This window comes from Humulus lupulus, chromosome X (genome assembly GCF_963169125.1).
Source record: "Humulus lupulus chromosome X, drHumLupu1.1, whole genome shotgun sequence".
Lineage (NCBI taxonomy): Eukaryota > Viridiplantae > Streptophyta > Magnoliopsida > Rosales > Cannabaceae > Humulus > Humulus lupulus.
Genome location: NC_084802.1, coordinates 193,487,298 through 193,505,448, shown reverse-complemented (window position 1 = coordinate 193,505,448; position 18,151 = coordinate 193,487,298). Strand labels below are relative to the sequence as shown.

At 34.2% G+C, this 18,151-nt stretch overlaps 3 protein-coding genes across 6 annotated transcripts in view; all 3 read left to right on the top strand.

Moving 5' to 3' along the window:
- Positions 1–607: 607 nt before the first annotated feature.
- Positions 608–7,721, top strand: LOC133803188 (probable methyltransferase PMT28). Of its 4 annotated transcripts, none has more exons than XM_062241158.1 (9): positions 608–757; positions 969–2,308; positions 2,413–2,562; positions 2,949–3,219; positions 3,331–3,426; positions 3,832–4,006; positions 6,062–6,304; positions 6,440–6,634; positions 7,212–7,721. In XM_062241158.1, exons 2-9 carry the CDS (start codon positions 1,412–1,414, stop codon positions 7,408–7,410), a joined length of 2,226 nt encoding a protein of 741 aa, XP_062097142.1. In that variant the 5' UTR covers positions 608–757; positions 969–1,411; the 3' UTR covers positions 7,411–7,721. The 4 variants fall into 4 exon arrangements, with proteins under 4 accessions (XP_062097142.1, XP_062097146.1, XP_062097145.1 ...); XM_062241162.1 differs by having other exon boundaries at positions 611–757; positions 1,045–2,308; XM_062241161.1 differs by having other exon boundaries at positions 612–757; positions 1,022–2,308.
- A 298-nt stretch (positions 7,722–8,019) lies between these two features.
- On the top strand, positions 8,020–12,119 carry LOC133803189 (S-adenosyl-L-methionine-dependent tRNA 4-demethylwyosine synthase-like). The gene is made up of 8 exons (XM_062241163.1): positions 8,020–9,279; positions 9,373–9,488; positions 9,670–9,845; positions 10,033–10,223; positions 10,302–10,388; positions 11,154–11,311; positions 11,423–11,633; positions 11,721–12,119. The coding sequence occupies exons 1-8, from the start codon at positions 8,437–8,439 to the stop codon at positions 11,871–11,873; spliced, it is 1,935 nt and encodes a 644-aa protein (XP_062097147.1). The 5' UTR covers positions 8,020–8,436; the 3' UTR covers positions 11,874–12,119.
- LOC133803190 (uncharacterized protein At2g29880-like) overlaps positions 11,846–18,151 on the top strand; it is a 27,634-nt gene continuing 21,328 nt past the window's right edge. The window contains exon 1 of the mRNA XM_062241164.1: positions 11,846–11,877. The gene's annotated coding sequence lies outside the window, so the exon portion shown is untranslated. The remainder of the gene's footprint in view (positions 11,878–18,151) is intronic.

Genomic DNA, 18,151 nt, shown 5'->3' with positions numbered 1-18,151 from the left:
TATTAAAATAGAAATAATTAAATTGGGCATAGTTTGTTAGTTGTCAAAGTTTGGGGAGCAGAAATGCTAATTATTTTATGCAAATCGTAATAAGGGGTACAATATGATAATATTAATAGTTCAGAGAGAAATTTTAACCAACTGTATATTTTAGGGGCACAATCTGGTAGTGTCAAAAATTCAGAGGGCAAAAATAATATTTATTCTTATATATTTATATTTCTAATATGTAAGAATCATATATTAATTGATTTTACAAGTTTAGAAGTATTTAATTTTTAGTATATAAATTATAGTTCAAAATGTATATTAGTTATTTTTAGTGTATATTATATGACATGTATTTGTATTTAAAAAAGATATAATGATAATTGTATATATCTTTTTAATTCATCATATAAATTTTTTAAAAGTATATTAAATTTCAAATATACTCAAATAAATTTATATAAATATACATATAAATTAAGTACAAATAAATATATATATATATAATCAAGATACACCTATACCCCCGTGCCCTACCTTATACCCCGCTTCGGGTAAATGTTTTCATATCCTAAACCCTAATTTAAAATGTTATATCCACAAGGTAAATAGATTTCAAGTCAGCACTTGATTTAGTTATTATGTCCACACACGCACGCTAAAAAAGCGCAAACGGGAAGAAACTGTTGGGCGTAAATTCTATGTCTGAACTCACAAGACTCAACTGAAGTCACATGGCTGATGGCACACAGTATGTTTATCAAATCTGGTACTGGTCCTCTTCTCTCCTCTCCCTCTTTTCATTTTTTTAATTTATTATTATTAAATTACTCACCACGTGCTATTCCTCTACTCCTTGTCCGAGGTGACAATCTACACTGTAAATCCCGACGGTTCTTCTGTTCTGCCCATTTTCATTTTTATTCTCTCTCTCTCTCTGTTTTTTTTTTTTCACTACAAAATTTTCTTTTATTTATTAGATCTCAACAATTGGACTTATCCTTTTCTCTACCTTCTACTACTGAAAATGAAGCTTCTCCTACCTGACCTGACCAGGAGGTTACTATAATATAAATCATGTAACTTGGATAAAGAAGTTGAATCCGGTTGGTGAATGCGATGCTAGAACAAACGAAGTTGAAGCTCATGTTTAGCTTTTCTATCTATCTGGATACTTGAAGATCACATTGATTGTTGATGGGTTTTATTTATTTCGATCAGATTTTTACTCACCCAACTCAACAATCTTCTTTCAACAGGCATGGATCTCTCACTTTTTGATTCAGATTTTTTGAATTCGGGTTTCCCAGTGTAGTTTTTTGTTTGGGTTTTAGATATTTTTTTACACGTTTTGCGCGTTGTTGTCCAATGCTCAGTTTAGTTTTTCTGATGAGCGCTTATTAAGGGTTAGACTTAGATACAGATGGCTATTACTCGGTTAGGCCGCCAAGCAAAACGACCATATGGGTTCTGCGCAAAGATGACGGCAGTGGCCGTCTTGGGTCTCTGCTTCGTATTCGTATGGTCTCTGTTCTCTTCTTCTTCATTTTCCTCTTCAGTGGCCGCTCGAAGAGAAAGCTTCGATGACTTAGCTGAACCTGTATCAGGAAGCTCGAGGGTACGCAATTTCGGTACTAAATCTAGTAACAAAGAAGTGAAAAAACATGAAACGAAGGTGATATCTGGCTCTAGTTTGGATAAAGATGAGAAAAAGGTTAACGGGTCTGTCTCTAAGTCTTTCCACGAGCATAAACATGAGAAAATGAATCCCAGAGCAGTACCTATTATAAAAAAGGAGAAAGAGAAGAAAAAGCTACCGGAAAAGACTACAGAAGGAGAAGAGGAACCAGCAGAATCTGAAGAAAAAGAAGAAGAAGAAGAAGAAGAAGAAGAGTCAGACAAGGAAAAGGATGGATGGGAAGAAGAAGGATTGGTAGTAGATGGTAAGGAAGAAAATTTGGATAGAGAAGGTGAAGGGAGAGAAGACACGGAAGGTGAAGGTGGTTTGGTTGAGACGGTGGATCAGGAAAATGAAGGAACGTTGGAAAGTGGCGATGATGAATCGAAGAAAGGAGGAAAGAAGAAGAAAAAGTTCAAGGGTCCTTTGTTTGATCCAAAAATGCATTATAACTGGAAACTATGTAGTACAAAGAGCAAACACAATTACATCCCGTGTATTGACTATGAAACAAGCTCTTGGAAGCTCCAAAGCTATCGACATACAGAGAGGAGTTGCCCAAAAACACCAATAATGTGTCTTGTACCTCTTCCACATGATGGATATGAGGTTCCAATTCACTGGCCCGAGAGTAAAGAGAAGGTAAATGAAGGGCTTTGTTACTTTGTAATCATTTTTTTCTTATAAATTGTATGGAGCAGCAAGGCAATGTAATGTTGTATCTTGGCACTGCTTGCTTTCTACAGATATTTTATAAGAATGTGGCACATCCAAAACTTGCAGCGTTCATTAAGAAACATAGTTGGGTGGTGGAATCTGGGGAGTATCTAAGTTTCCCCCAAAACCAATCTGAATTCAAGGGTGGAGTTCTTCATTACCTCAACTCCATTGAAGAGGTGATTTTTACTTATTTGTCAGATTTAAAATTATGTTTGAAACTTGTATGTAATCTCTTAATGGCTTCTAATATCGAGTAAAGAAGTTAGTCTGCTATTGATTGATTATGATCAAAATCTAACAACAGAAGCATTCTTCCCTCTCTAACATGTAAACTTAGTAAGAAGCTAAAGGTAATGTTCCTTGTATTTCTCTAGCTGAATTCTAGAACACTGATATTTGAGACTGTTTATTGTTAACAATTAGGTTTAACTCTACTTGTTGAATTGAAACCATCAAGGTTTCTTTACACTTGGCTACAAATGCAACTTATTTATTAATAGAAATGTTGATGTTTTAATTATATTTAACAGTTTTATTTTTAATTACATGTGTATTGTGATAGACGGTGCCTGACATTGAATGGGGAAAGAATATTCGGGTAGTGCTGGACATTGGTTGTACGGATTCAAGTTTTGGAGCTTCTTTATTTAATAAGGAGGTATTAACGTTGTCATTGGGCCTGAAAGATGACCTAGTCGACCTAGCTCAAGTTGCTCTTGAGCGAGGTTTCCCTACCATGGTGAGCCCTTTTGGTAGTAGGAGGCTTCCTTTTCCTAGTGGTGTTTTTGATACTATTCATTGTGGCGGATGCACCATAAATTGGCATTCAAACGGTTTGTTGTTTACTGAACTTTTTATATTATTCCTTTTCTTCTTAATTGTTTATATGAATGTATTTATATGTATATCCATGCGCATTTGTACATATCACTTTTCTTTTGCAGGGGGGAAACATCTTCTAGAAATGAATAGGATTCTAAGGCCTGGCGGATACTTTATCCTATCAACTAAACATGACAACAATATTGAAGATGAAGAAGGTTTTTCCTATATGCTTCGCAAATATACTATAAGAAAGCATTATATGGAGGGGTTCTGTACTGGACCTATATCTGTTTACTTTTACAAGAATCTGTACTGTTAAAAGTGTTTTTTTTTTTATTGAAAATATTTTTAGTTGTCTTGTTCTCCAATTATTCCTAGGATTTAAAAATTTTGTGTGGATCAATAGATTATAAAATGAGCAACTTTCTTTAAAGTTGGCATACACCTTATAAATTGGCATTCAAAGCGTTTCAAACTTTGTTTCTGTGTTCGTACTGTTGTGATATTATTCCTGGACCCCTTTTCAACGTGACATGCAATAGCATTATAACACTGCTTAAGGTCTCTTTTTCTTTTTGAGGATTTTTTTTTAATACTTTGATTAATTTATTTCTTTCCAGCTATGACCACCTTGACCTCATCTATTTGTTGGAATATTCTGGCGCATAAAACTGATGATGTCAGCGAAGTGGGTGTGAAAATTTATCAAAAGCCTGAGTCAAATGAGATATATCAATTGAGGAGGAGGAGATATCCGCCTTTGTGCAAGGAAGATGAAAATCCAGATGCAGCATGGTAAGTGGACTTGTCTTACAGTGTCTATGCTGTCAATCTCTTGAAATGCTTTTATTTTAGGAAGATATTTTTATCAGGAGCACAACAAAGATTACTTCTTCGCTTTTATATATATATATGAGCATTACTTGGTCCATTTTATGCAAAAGAAGAGAATCATTGATTGATTTAGAAGTTAATAAATGCACCTAATTTTGCACAATATATAGAGTAATGATAGGCACACTCCCAAATTACACACATATTATATAATATAAGCATCACTTTGCTCATTTTTTTCATTGATCGATTTAGAAGATGTTAAATGCATCTAATTTTGCACATTTAATTAGGAAGGAAAGAAATCCTAAGTAGCAGAAAAGACACAATCAGTTGTTAAATTTAGCGGCAACTCTGCATGGGTTAGATTTGGGCTTGCTTGTGCTAGTTAGTGCTGCATACATGCGTCTGGATGAAAAACGCCCTTATTTACCAAGGGAAATTTGACCTTATATGCATCTTAATACCTCCTATCCTATTTTTATAATAGGCAAACTTTAAAGATTATTGGAAAACTATGCTATTTTAAAAAAAAACTTTAGACAAGATTGCCCCTTCCATTCAAGCATCCCCCTCTCTCTCAAATCATCTCTCTCTCTCCTTTCTCCTACTCTCTACCCACGACCATAAAAAAAGAAAAAAAAAAACCATGGCTATTAACACCACCATTAAAGCACCCATAATTTTTTTTTTCTAATGTCTTTAATGATTGAAAATCCAATTTGAAACTTAAACCCAAGAAAAAATTCACTTGTCGATTTTGGACACTTCTATACAAGATTTTTTTGGTTTTGTTCACATTTTTTTTTGGAAATGTGAATTTTGCAAAATTTCAAGCAGTGGTTTGCAATGGTCCCATGAAATTTTATTTTAGAGGAAAAAATGATGCTAAAACGATAGTTTGTGATGGGCCTGTGATGGTACACCAAAACATGAATTTAGAAAAACGATGGTCCCATGAAAACTTAATTTTAGAGGCCAAAAATGATACCCTGCGATGATCCATCAAAACATGATTTTAGATGCCAAAAACGATGCCCATTGATAGTATTTCGATGATTTTGCATAAAATTTGATAAAATTTTTGGTGAGACATAATTTCACCCCGTTGTCGATTTGAAGTGATTTTTCTTTTGGATTATGGTATTTTTTTTTTTTCGATATCTACTTATTTAGAATGTATAAAATCTTAAATTTTGGGTGTAGAACCTCAAATTGCGATAGATCATTGAGATTTAAATAATCAAAATTTTAGGTTCTACACACCAAATTTAAGGTTTTACGTATTCTAAACATGGAGATCTCGAAAAAAATTCCAAAACTAAAATAATCACCTCGTGAAAATTTATACCAAAGTTTTCTTTTATCAAATTTTATGCAAAACCATTGAAATGTCGTCTATGGGCATCATTTTTGGCCCACTATCATGTTTGGACCATCTCCAGAAGTTGTCTTTTACCTTTAAAATTAAGTTTTCATGTGACCATCGCAGCACCATTGTTTTTGCTCGAAATTCTACAAATTTCCTTATCTAAAATACAATGCGAACAAAAACCAATAAATCATGCACAAATGTGTCTGAAACATATAAATTAGCATTTTATGTGAATCTTTTCTTAGGTTTAAGTTTTGGATTAGATTTTTTATCATTAAAAAAATATTGATAGTTCAATGGGTGATTCAATGAAAACTTCTATAGTGAGGAGATGGTGTTTCTATGCCACGGTTTTTTTTTCCTTCTAATGGTCATGGGTAGAGAGAGTGGGCTGTTTAAATGGAAGTGGCATTTTTGTCCCATTTTAGAATGTCATAGTTTCCCAATAATTTGTAAAGTTGGCATATTGTTTTAATTGTGGGTAATAGGAAGCATAGAAACTCAAATTTTCCTTTACTAATTGTCAACCATACTGAGATATAGCTAGGTTTGGACAAAACCTGAACAATTTTATTCACCAACCTAATCTCCTGTTATAATATTGTACTGATTATGTGGTATTGGTAACCTTTACCGGATAGGTATGTTCCCATGAAGACTTGCTTGCACACCGTTCCCTCGGCTATTGAGCAACGTGGAACAGAGTGGCCAGATGAATGGCCTAAGAGGCTTGAAACTCTTCCAGACTGGTTGGATGATAAAGATAAATTGGCTGCAGACACCAAGCACTGGGCTGCTATTGTTGAAAAGTCATATCTTACTGGAATGGGAATTGACTGGAAGAATATCAGAAATGTAATGGACATGAAAGCCATATATGGAGGGTAGGTCAAACAGTTAACTAACTAATCTACATTTCTTTTAGAAGGCATAAACTTTTTTTTTTAACAATGATGGAGGCAGAAGAGGGAGCTGCATGTAGAAATGTGCTTAAGAGTAATATAATGCTCCTTGTACAGATTTGCTGCAGCTCTTGCACAGCAGAATGTTTGGGTGATGAATGTGGTCCCTGTACATGCACCAGACACACTTTCGATCATCTTTGAACGTGGACTTGTTGGAACCTACCATGACTGGTGTGAATCTTTTAGCACTTATCCTAGATCATATGACCTTCTCCATGCTGATCATCTGTTTTCACGGCTAAAAAACAGGTTTGGCTAAACTACTTAGGCAATTCTTTTTGCTTCTAATTTTCTTTTGACATTACATTGTTCTTGCAATAGAAGTTTACTTCTCTTGCCTAGTCAAATTCATACGCCGAATTATTGGATTGATCTGTAGGTTTAGTGGGTCATGCACTAACACCACTTAAATGATAATACCCATACGATAATTAGAAAAAGCAGAATTCAATTGTTCTTGAGGGATTCATATGGTTGGAAATATCTGCATATCCCAAATCAATACCTGCACTAGGGTTGTAGAGTTTGGCATTACTTCGTAAATTGACAAACACAAATTTTAAACACAAGTTGACAAGTTCTTTAAAACATCACCTACACTTGGCAATGACAAAATAACCCACTGGAGTGGGGGGAACAGCGCTGGGGTAAATTTGTCCCGCTGTAATCACTACTTACTGGTGGTATTGGGGCTCCTTTAATGACATAGTATATGTCATGCAGCGCCTTGCCTTTGTTTGTTGCTTTCGTGTTTAGGACGAGTCATATGCTGACAATTTTTTAATCGTGTTTGTCACTTGCACACGGAAAACTACAATTTGTGCAGGTGTAAACAGCCAGTGTCGATTGTTGTCGAGATGGATCGAATACTACGGCCAGGAGGTTGGGCAATTATACGTGATAAAATTGAGATACTGGATCCTTTAGAAGGGATTTTGAGAAGTTTGCAGTGGGACATTCGAATGACTTATGCTAAGGATAAAGAAGGCATCATTTGCGTGCAAAAAACCGGTTGGCGGCCTTAACTTTCCCAAGTTGTGTACTTGGGTTGGGGTATCGTCTATGATATGACTGGACTACTAATTTTACAAAGATATTTGTTCCTTATTACTGAACGCAAAAGGCAACGACAAAGGCAGAGCTCTTTTCACTTGAAATTAAAGTTTTGAGACGTCTTGTTATTGTTAACAGGAAACTCTTTTTTTAAATATATATAATTTTTATTAGAAACAAGGAATTGATTGGATATGGATAGAGATATTCTTAGATTTTTTATTTTTCAGGGTGGATTATAATTTTAAAGTTTTGTAAAGGAAAAAGCTGGAGGTTTACACTATACAGTCGTTCTATATATTTTTTTTTGGGAGTTCGACATAACATGACTTGTGATTTTCATGAAATGCTGTATTACGAGCGTGATTTTTGGACGATTCTAGATTATTTACGAACACATTGGAATAAAATGGTGTCTTATCGTGCCAATCAATTATTTTTTTCGTAGTGTTACTAATATCAGTTGTCAATATATACTAAATGATTGATCCTGAAAGTTTTCAGCATTTCAAATTAAGGAAAAAATACAGAGTTAGGAGGATCAAACAAAAATGTCAAATTGTGAATGACTGTAAATTCAGTGTCAAAAGTTGCAGAAACCGGTTATATGTAATCGTTAAGGAAACGTCTTATTGATGCACTCTGAGCGTTTTTCTTCTAGTCGTTCGTCTCAAAACGACTTCTTCTGTCACGAATAAATGAATGTCGTTTCTTATGGAAATAAAGAAACGTCGTTAAAAAGGTTAACTGGTTGAGAAAGCCCAAAACCCTAAACCCAAGATATTGGGCCTTCGAAAACCCAAATTAAATTTTGGCTCCAAGTGCTAAAACGGCCACCGCCGCAGCAGGCTCCGCCGCCGTCGTCTGCCTTGATCCTTCTCACTCACTCTTTCACGTTCATGAACTAACTTCCTCTTCTCCTCTCCACTCCATGAAGCTCAGAACACTCTCGCACTATACCTAAAAAAAGATTAAGACTACAAATATTACTTCCTGCCATGTCCCTCTCTTCCGTTCCGGCGCGTCTAACTCTACTCGCTCTCCTCTCTGCCACCACTTTCTACTGCTTCTACAAATCTCGCCGCCTCAAAAGCCTCAGATTCTCCTTAAACCCTAACCCTAAAACTTCATCTTCATCCACTGGCAAAGCCAAGCTCCTCTTTATCTCCCAAACAGGTACCTCCAAAGCCCTTGCCCGTCGTTTACTCGATCTTCTAGCTTCTAACAATTTCGAGTTTGACCTCGTCGACGCCAAGGACTACGAACCCGAGGACCTCCCTAAGGAAACCCTAATTTTGATCATCGCTTCGACATGGGATGATGGGAAAGCGCCTCCCGACGCAAGGTTTTTCACCAATTGGGTAGCGGAGAGTGCCGAAGATTTTAGGGTGGGGTCGTTGTTGCTTTCGCAATGCGAGTTTGCAGTGTTCGGAGTCGGGAGTCGAGCCTATGGCTCTACGTTCAATGCAGTGGCGAAGGACTTGTCAAGGCGGATGAGAGGATTGGGCGGCGCCGAGATATTGCCGGTTTGGGAAGGAGATGTGGATGAGGGCGATGTCGATGAAGTTTTCGACACTTGGAGCGGGAGGCTGGTCAAGATTTTGAAGGGTGAGGTGCTTGTGGGTGGTGTGGTTGCTAATGGTGTTAGTGATGAGAGCGATGCAGAAAGTGAGGAAGAGTCGGATGATGAGTACAGCGCGGAGCCGGACATTGTTGATCTTGAGGATATTGCGGGGAAAGGACCTTCCAGGAGATCAGCAGCAGTAGCCCAAACTAATGGGATTTCAAATGGGAAGAAAGATATGGTTACTCCTGTAATCAGGGCGAGTCTGGAGAAACAGGTATGGTTATTTATTGAGTTTGTCGTGTTTATTGGTCCATCTTTCTAGTCCTATTTTGATCAGTCTTATTCTGCAATATCTTCAACTTCGCAGGGATACAAAATTATTGGTTCACATAGTGGTGTCAAAATCTGTAGATGGACAAAGTCACAACTTAGAGGCCGAGGAGGTTGCTACAAGCATTCATTTTATGGTATAGAAAGTCATAGGTAAGTCTAAATTCTAAGTAGGCCATTTGTTATTTTCTGAATGCATAGTTATCGTAGTCTGCTTTACTGAAATTATTCAACTTCTTCTACGTTTTTACCTCATGTATGTTTAAGCCTAATTCTGTATGGGTGGGGTGTAGTACCTTTCTTAGCTTGAATGCATACCCTTGTAATGATACAGGTGCATGGAAGCGACGCCTAGCTTAGCTTGTGCAAATAAATGTGTGTTTTGCTGGAGACATCACACAAACCCTGTTGGAAAGAGTTGGCAGTGGAAGATGGATGATCCCCTACAAATTGTGAACTCTGCTATTGACCAGCATTCAAAGATGATTAAGCAAATGAAAGGAGTTCCTGGTACTTGTATAATTTTATTAAGTATATGCTATATGGACTGGCTGGCTGCATGGGATAAAGATAATTGAATAGAAATCTACAATGTGTGATTTTCTTCTACTTGAGTTTTCTTCTCCTAAGGTGTATTGCCAGCCAGCTAGCGATATGTACATAATTTTGTGATTACAATAGATATCTTCTTCCGCAGGTGTTACAATAGAACGGCTAACAGAAGGTCTATCTCCTAGGCATTGTGCCTTATCACTTGTTGGGGAACCTATAATGTATCCTGAAATTAATACACTTGTTGATGAGCTGCACCGGCGGCGGATTTCAACTTTCTTAGTAACAAATGCTCAGTTCCCTGAAAAGATTAAAACGTTGAAGCCTATTACCCAGGTTCACTTACTACTGTTGTTCTTTTCTGCGTTTTAGATCATCAATCATGTTGTTCTAATTTTATCATGAACCGTGCAGTTATATGTAAGTGTTGATGCTGCCACAAAGGATAGTTTGAAGGCAATTGATAGACCCCTTTTTGGGGATTTTTGGGAGAGATTTATTGTAAGTACTTTGTTCTCTCTCGTATTTGATATTGAGCTAACACAAAATATGTAATGCCAATAGAAGTGCGCCTACGTATCTGAGAGGAGAAAAATCAATAACACTGGAGAGGAAATTTTGCTTCCTGACAGTAATATTATCTCCCAGAGGTTTTCTCTCTCATTTATACGCTAATATGTCAAGGTGCACATACTAGTTCTTGAACTTTATTTAGAGCTGGAGTTGCAACTCAGAGATCTTATTTTCTGGGTGCTAAATTAATCCACTTCACTGCTTCGTGTAAATGATCCAAATCAGGAACCTTTCCTGTCTAATTAATATAACATCCATATTTCTTGTTGGTGAGGAAGTATGATGCTATAGAATATATGCAAACCTTCTGATCAGGGAAAAAGTAAAACCTCCATGCTTTCCTTGTGTTTGACTTTGAGGAAGCAACTGAACAAGCAGCTGCATGCAGGACCAGAAATCAAGACATAAGATAATTAATTTAGTGGATATCAGAATTGCTGATTTTTTAGTTTCTTCCAGCTTGGTTGGATTCACTTTTTTTTTTTAATGCTAAAGAAATGGTAAAAATGAAGGAAATCACCACCTCCCCAAGTCAAAGGGCAAGACATTGTTTCGGAAATTTCCTTTCATTCATTTTACTATTTAAAAAAAATTGAAGACAAAAGTGATTCCATGCAAGCCTCATTTTTCATAGCAAATTAATTACTTTTAGGTCTCATTTGTTTTCTTCATGCTTGGTACATTTAATGCTAGGGTTCTTTGAAAGCTTTGAGAGACAAACATCAGCGAACAGTTTACCGCTTGACTCTTGTGAAAGGGTGGAATACAGAGGATATAGATGCATATTTTAACCTCTTTAGCATTGGTAAACCGGATTTTATCGAAATCAAAGGCGTCACATATTGTGGAACGTAAGTTATCTATCTTTTTGGGTTGGGGGAAGGTAGGCGTGGGCACAGGTCAATTATCATTATAATCTGCAAATGTATTAGCTCATAATCTTTGGTAACTACCTCCTGCAGATCTGCTACGTCAAAGTTGACGATGGAGAATGTGCCTTGGCATGCTGATGTTAAAGCTTTTTCAGAGGCCTTGGCATTGAAAAGTGAAGGGGATTATGAGGTTGCATGTGAGCATGTCCACTCATGTTGTGTCCTCCTTGCAAAAACCGACAAGTTTAAGATTGATGGCCAATGGTTCACGTGGATAGACTATGAAAAGTTCCATGATCTGGTTTGTTATTGGCAATAGTTTTATTTCCTTGGAGCCTTTCTGATATAGTGTTTTATGATATCATCTTATTGAACACGGAAAATGCAGGTGGCATCTGGAAGACCTTTTGACAGTAAGGATTACATGGCTGTCACACCATCTTGGGCTGTCTATGGAGCAGAGGAAGGTGGGTTTGATCCGATTCAGTTGAGGTACAAGAAGGAGCGACATCACAAGAAATCAAGCCAATCCACTGCCTGACCAGGTTAGAGATTTTTGGCACTAAGCTGTGAGAATTTCTTCTCTTTTTTGTGATTTATAAAGTAGTTGTTGGTAACTCTGTGCAAGAATCATCTAGATCCTGATCGATTGGGTAACGTCATGCATTTTTATTTATTTATTGATTGTTATTCAGTTTGTCTGCTTCAATAAGTAGGTCGATTGCCTCTAAAAACTCATTTTTGTTGGTTAACATTAGCTAAAATTAAAAGCAGCTTCTGAGGTTCTTTTGCCCCCTGTCGCCCTCCTCTTCTCTCTTTCCAATGCATTATTGATGGGTATTTATTTGTGAGAGTAAAGGCTATGTTTAATTTTCGAGTCATATAACCAATTAGTCCGATGATGTTGACTTTTTTGTTTTATGGTTGAAGAATCGTAACTCGTAAGTCTCTTGTATAGTGGGACCCTATTAGCAGAGCATGTCAGATCAGTTCCTGGGAAAAAAAAATTCTGAGAAGTACTATTTCTATGTTGAAGTTTCTCACATCATTAATTGCCTTTTTTTTCTTCATTTTGTATCCTGCAAGAGGAAAATACAGTTTTCTCCCTCTACTTGGTTTTTGGATGGAGTTTTAGTTGGGAAATTCGAGTATCTATGCTTAGATGTAACTCATTATTAAAAAATATGCCGAAGTTAAAGAAACATTGGAAAATTAAAAAAAAAAAAAAAAAAGAACACTACCAAAATTCTAGATTTGAAAAAAGATTTACAAAATTGTCAAAATAACTATGTTTGAAATATATAGGCTATTTAGGATTTTTGTTTTCCGAACTATGACATATACATTATTGTGTTTCTTGATTTTTTTTAGAGAGTAGTAAAAATTACTCTCGAATTATGCACAGTGTTGTAAAGTGGAACTTATGTTAGGTTTTATCCTATGTCGCTAACAGGTTACTAACATGACTATTTGGTCATTGACTTGCCATTGCAACGTTAAATCATGTGTATAATTTAAAATAAAAAATATATATTTCTTATAAAAAAAATTAAAATAAAAAAAAAAAATTTAATATTAATTTTTTTATTAATTAAAATTTCAAATATAAAAAAAACAAAACTCATCTATTTTTTTTTAAATAAATAATTTTAATATTTGAAAATTTTATTTAATTAATTTTTTAAGAATTAAAAAGAATAAATATATTTTTTGAATTATTTTTATTTTTAATTTTTTTATAAGAAATATATATTTTATTTTAAATTACACACATAAGGTTGATATGACAATGACAAGTCTGTGACCAATTAGCCACGTCACTAATCCGTTAGCTACATAGGATAAAATTTAATAGAAGTCTCACTTCACAATACTGTGAATAGTTTAGGATAATTTTAATGGTTCGAAAAAATCAAGGATACAATAATGTATATGTCATAGTTCAAGAGATGACAATATTTAATATTTTTATGGTCTTTTTAAAATATTCTTACTTGTATTGTTGTTTTGTAATTAATATTAATAATTATATTATCTCGATATTATTAATTTTTATTATGTTTATGTTTTTTTATTTCATATATTTTAAAAAAAAAACTTAATTATAGTGTATATAAAATTATTTATATGCATATATATGATTAGTTATAAGTTGCATTATAAGACAAAATTACAAAGTAAAAAACATTATAAATATTGATAATATCGTGAAAGTTTAGTTATTAATATTAAAAATTTATAGATAAGAATTTTGTTTAATGAAAAATTAATTTAATTTATAAAATTATTAAATATTTTTTAAATTGTCATGAAAATATATATTTTTCAATATCATTTTTCATATTGTCATAAATTAAGTTGTCCAATTTTTTTTAATATTGATTCACAATTTTTATATTTTATTTATGTATTTTGAAAGAAAAAAGAAATAAAAATAACATTTAGGGATCTAAATGATACGATTTGAAAAAATTGAGGACCTAACTGATACAAAATCAACTTTCAGGACCCAAATGTTTTAAAGTGTAAAGAATGGAGACTACAATCGAAAAAAACTCTTTACAAAAAGAACGACTCTAATGGTGTTATAAAAAGTGTCAAATTTGGTATATTAATAAATGTTATTTTTTATTTATCATATTATTACTAATTACTATAATTTAATAGTTGACAATTAATGATTAGTCATATATCATTTTTTATTTATTTTTTTAAATGACAAATTGTTTGGAGTACATAATTTAGATAATAATAAAAATAAAATTTGTATGTTCTCAAAAAATATTAAATAGGTTATTGACTTATTTTTTTTTTATTAATTTACATTTTGTGTGATGAAGCACAAATAAAAATATTGAGTCAAATATATCATTAGTTTATTTTTTTTCTCTTGATTTGACACAAATTTACACCACCACGGGAGATGGTCTTAAGCATATATGTTTTTTAAGATTTTTTTTTTCGAAAAGGGCCGCACTTAACTTGTCTCGTTATAATAATTTTGAATATCATTCTACTATATGAGGGGCATCCAATCACGTAGACACTACAGAAACTTGTTCATCGTTTAACCAGTATGGATTACTTTTCCCCAAATCTAGAAAATGCCACCTTTATATTCCTAAATTATCTTCATACATGCTAAACACATCAGCCACCACAAGACTGCCATTATTATAAGGTAAACAATACAAGGGTCATCACATTCTGTAGTCTTATTCTGCCCTTGAAGTTTCTCACAACAGTTCGACTCTAAACCTTTTCTTACGGTAGTTTAATGCTTCTCGCTAGTATTATCAACATCAATTGAATTCGCATCAGACTCAAATAGGGTTTTTTCCTCTTCTCTTTTTTCTTTTTTTCTCCTCACTAAAACTTTCCGTCTTTGGTTGACCAAAAGCTCATTCAGACGACGCTTATATTAGTTTTTTTTTTTAATAAGAAATTTGGGTGGTGGAGGACGGCGCGTGATCGTAGTCAACCATTTGTGTTGGTTGGGCCAACTACTCTAGAGAAATGTCGGCTTAATAGAGATAGAATGATATCAATGTTTTGCCTGACCCATGAAACATTATTTTAAGTGGCTTTTAGATTAAGAAAGAATTGCCTTTCAATCAATTAGTTGCCGCTTTATAGATTTTCAGGAATAGGTATAGGAATCAAGTTGCCAAATTGCCTAACTACAGATACTGTATATGGGTCCATTGGCGCGTGGAATCTACTGCTGAGAGTTGCAGATGCTAATTAATATACAGGAAAAGAGATTTGAGAAGTTATAAAGTTATTCAGCCCCAAATCGCTAGTCTTAATTCTTGAGGATATTGTAATCGCTAGCTACGCTACTACATTGCCTGGTCACAACTGAAAGCTATTAAAATGAGTATAAAGTTTGATCTTATAACTAATTTTTGTATATGAAAAGTAAAAATAAATGCGTGTTATTCTTATTATTGTTCTCCAAAAGAAATACTAATTGACCAATTCAGTCCCTTTTGTGTTTTGAATTTCAAAATGTTCCTAATTGACCCCATTTTTTTATTTTGCCTCTCTTGTGTCACTCTTTCCATTTTCAAAATATGAAAACGTTAAATCTCAAATGAAAAGAGTTTGAATATAGAATAGAATTTGTATTCTATGGAATGGGCAAGTATCAAAAGACTTAAAAAGTCATTTATAGATTCGAGTAACTCAATGACATTGCATGTCTTTTTAACGAGCATGAAATGTTGAGGCATCGTGAGAATCATCCAAGCGAACTTCCCTATCTCAAACTCAAGGTATCAAAATATCAACCGACTTAAGTTTGGATTGTAGATGAAAAAACAAGGGTACTTTACAAAAATATGGGAAATAAATAAGTTACTTTCATTCACTCTCTCTCTCTCTCACGTATCTTTCATTCACTCTTTCCATTTTCTCTCACTACAATTGCCAACCAACCATTTTCTCTCACAACAATAGGAGCTCTCTCACATTGGTAAATAGACGACGTACCTCTGGTCACTGCCGAAGCCATCTCCAATTCTTCTTCTTGTTCTTCTTCTTCGTTTTTGCGTTCTTCTTCTTCTTCTTCTTCCGCACCATATTTGTTGTTTCAGATCTGATCTTTTTTTTCCCAGATCTCTCTAAGTAACCAGTTACTGTCACAATCTAGTTTTGTTTTTTAGTTATGAGTTTTTAGTAGACCTAACTTTAACCAATTACCTTATTCAATCTCATTCTTCATGGTTGTTTTTAAATGTATTTTTTCTTCTTTTCCAGATTTGGCTTTCTTTATAAAACTACCTAAGTAACCATTACCTTCTTCGATCTTCTTCTTCTTCTTGGTTATTTTCATATTTGATTTTGCTTTTCAGATGTAGTTGTTTTTTTAAATTTTTTTTTGACTAAGTAACTAGTTACCATTTAATTGTTATTTTGATAGAGGTAACCAATTACCACCTTCTTCTTCTTCTCATATTAATTTTTTATTTTTTAGGTTTTATTTTTTTTCTAGGTTTGGCTTAGTAACTAGTTATCAATTAGTTATTTAATAGTGGTAACCAGTTACCATATTCTTCTTCTTCTTTAGTGGTTATATTCTAATATTTTTTTTTTCCAAATCTGGCAATAACCAGTTACAATTCATTCGAGTACTTACCGTGAAAATTAAAATTGATAGTGGTAACCGGTTACTGCCACATTACTAAAAAAATCCAAAATTGTTTTATAGTGGTAATCAGTTATTATTTAAAATGCCATATATACATGTTCAAGAATAATCCAAAACATACATATGTATAATGAACATAACCCAGGCATCATCATCATCACCACAATCAGCGAAGGCCAATCTCATCACTTCAGATTTGTATGCATATGTAAAAACAATAAAATGACAATGATAATAATATATTCATATATATATATATATATTTGTGTACTGTTTTATAATAGAATATTTATGTATATACTGTTGTATGTGATTTCATCATTGGATACGTAGCAGTCATTAGAGGAGTAGTTAGGCTCCTTGGGAGCTAATGAAGTCATGTGGAGCTCGTCGAGAGCTCCTCGGAGCGTAAATTCTTCCCAGCACATTGTGATCCGTTTCCAAGCATGGATGTCTTCAAGTTAGGCCATGTCCCAAGGACCTCCATTGCGATCCTCCCATCCTCTTGATCAGTTAGTCCTCCGGGTCTAGGAGTTTGTCCTCTGGACCTGGAGTGAATGACAGGTGTCAATCACAACAACTTTGTACTACAAGCGGCCATCTGACAGCTTTTGGTGCTTCGAGTAGTGGCGTCGAGCCCGTACGCTCGACAATTGGCATGACCCAATGCGCCGTTTGACATGGGAAACATACAGCTGCATTTTGACAGTGTCAAGGGTGTGTCTCCCATAAAGTAGTGGGCTAGCACCTACGAATTGGACCCTGTGCAATAAGCCTGGACCCACCACCTTAATTAGTGCACCCGGATGTGTTAATTAGCATTAAACTCCCAAATGATTGGGAATGTTTATAATAATTCCTCATTAAGGGAGGGAATTAATTGTCCCCAACCACTATAAATAGGGATAGGGCTTCCATTGACTGTTTGATTGAAATATGTACCACTTAATCTGTAATCATCATAATCTCATAAATATTAAGTTTTGTTTAACTTTATAAAATGTTAATTTGGATATTATAATTAATATATATCATTTTATAGTTATTGGAGCCTTTTTGTACATCTCAAACTCTTTGGACAACCTGTGAAAATGTTTAGACATGCTGTCAAAATTTGAGACTACCTGTCGAAATTTGAGCAAGTTGTCAAAACTCACGACTAATTGTCAAAAATGTATAATTAAGATTCAATTCTACATGATAATGTGTTGTTCTAATACTATGAAGATAATCATTATAATATTATCTCAATAGGATATCTATCACCCAGTCCTTGATCATCATAGTAGTTTAAATGAAATATGTACCACTCAATCTGTAATCATCATAATCTCATAAAGATTAAGTTTTGTTTAACTTTATAAAATGTTAATTAGGATATTATAATTAATATATATCGTTATATAGTTATTGGAGTCTTTTTGTACATTTCAAACTTTTTGGACAATCTGTGAAAATGTTTAGACATGCTGTCGAAATTTGAGACTACCTGTCGAAATGTTTAGACAAGTTGTCGAAACTCACGACTAATTGTCAAAAAGGTATAATTAAGTTCTAATTCTACATGATAAAATGTTGTTCTAATACTATAAATAGAATCATCATAGTAGTACCTCAATAGAATATCTACCACAAAATCCTTAATCATCATAATAGTTTGATAAAGA

Excerpts from the sequence above, each read along its gene's own strand:
- LOC133803188 (XM_062241158.1), top strand. The coding sequence starts at position 1,412 with ATGGCTATTACTCGGTTAGGCCGCCAAGCAAAACGACCATATGGGTTC. Across the intron at positions 2,309-2,412 it reads GGCCCGAGAGTAAAGAGAAG|ATATTTTATAAGAATGTGGC; the intron begins GTAAATGAAGGG and ends TGCTTTCTACAG. Across the intron at positions 4,007-6,061 it reads GAAAATCCAGATGCAGCATG|GTATGTTCCCATGAAGACTT; the intron begins GTAAGTGGACTT and ends TTTACCGGATAG.
- LOC133803189 (XM_062241163.1), top strand. The coding sequence starts at position 8,437 with ATGTCCCTCTCTTCCGTTCCGGCGCGTCTAACTCTACTCGCTCTCCTC. Across the intron at positions 10,224-10,301 it reads CGTTGAAGCCTATTACCCAG|TTATATGTAAGTGTTGATGC; the intron begins GTTCACTTACTA and ends TGAACCGTGCAG. Across the intron at positions 10,389-11,153 it reads ATTTTTGGGAGAGATTTATT|GGTTCTTTGAAAGCTTTGAG; the intron begins GTAAGTACTTTG and ends ATTTAATGCTAG.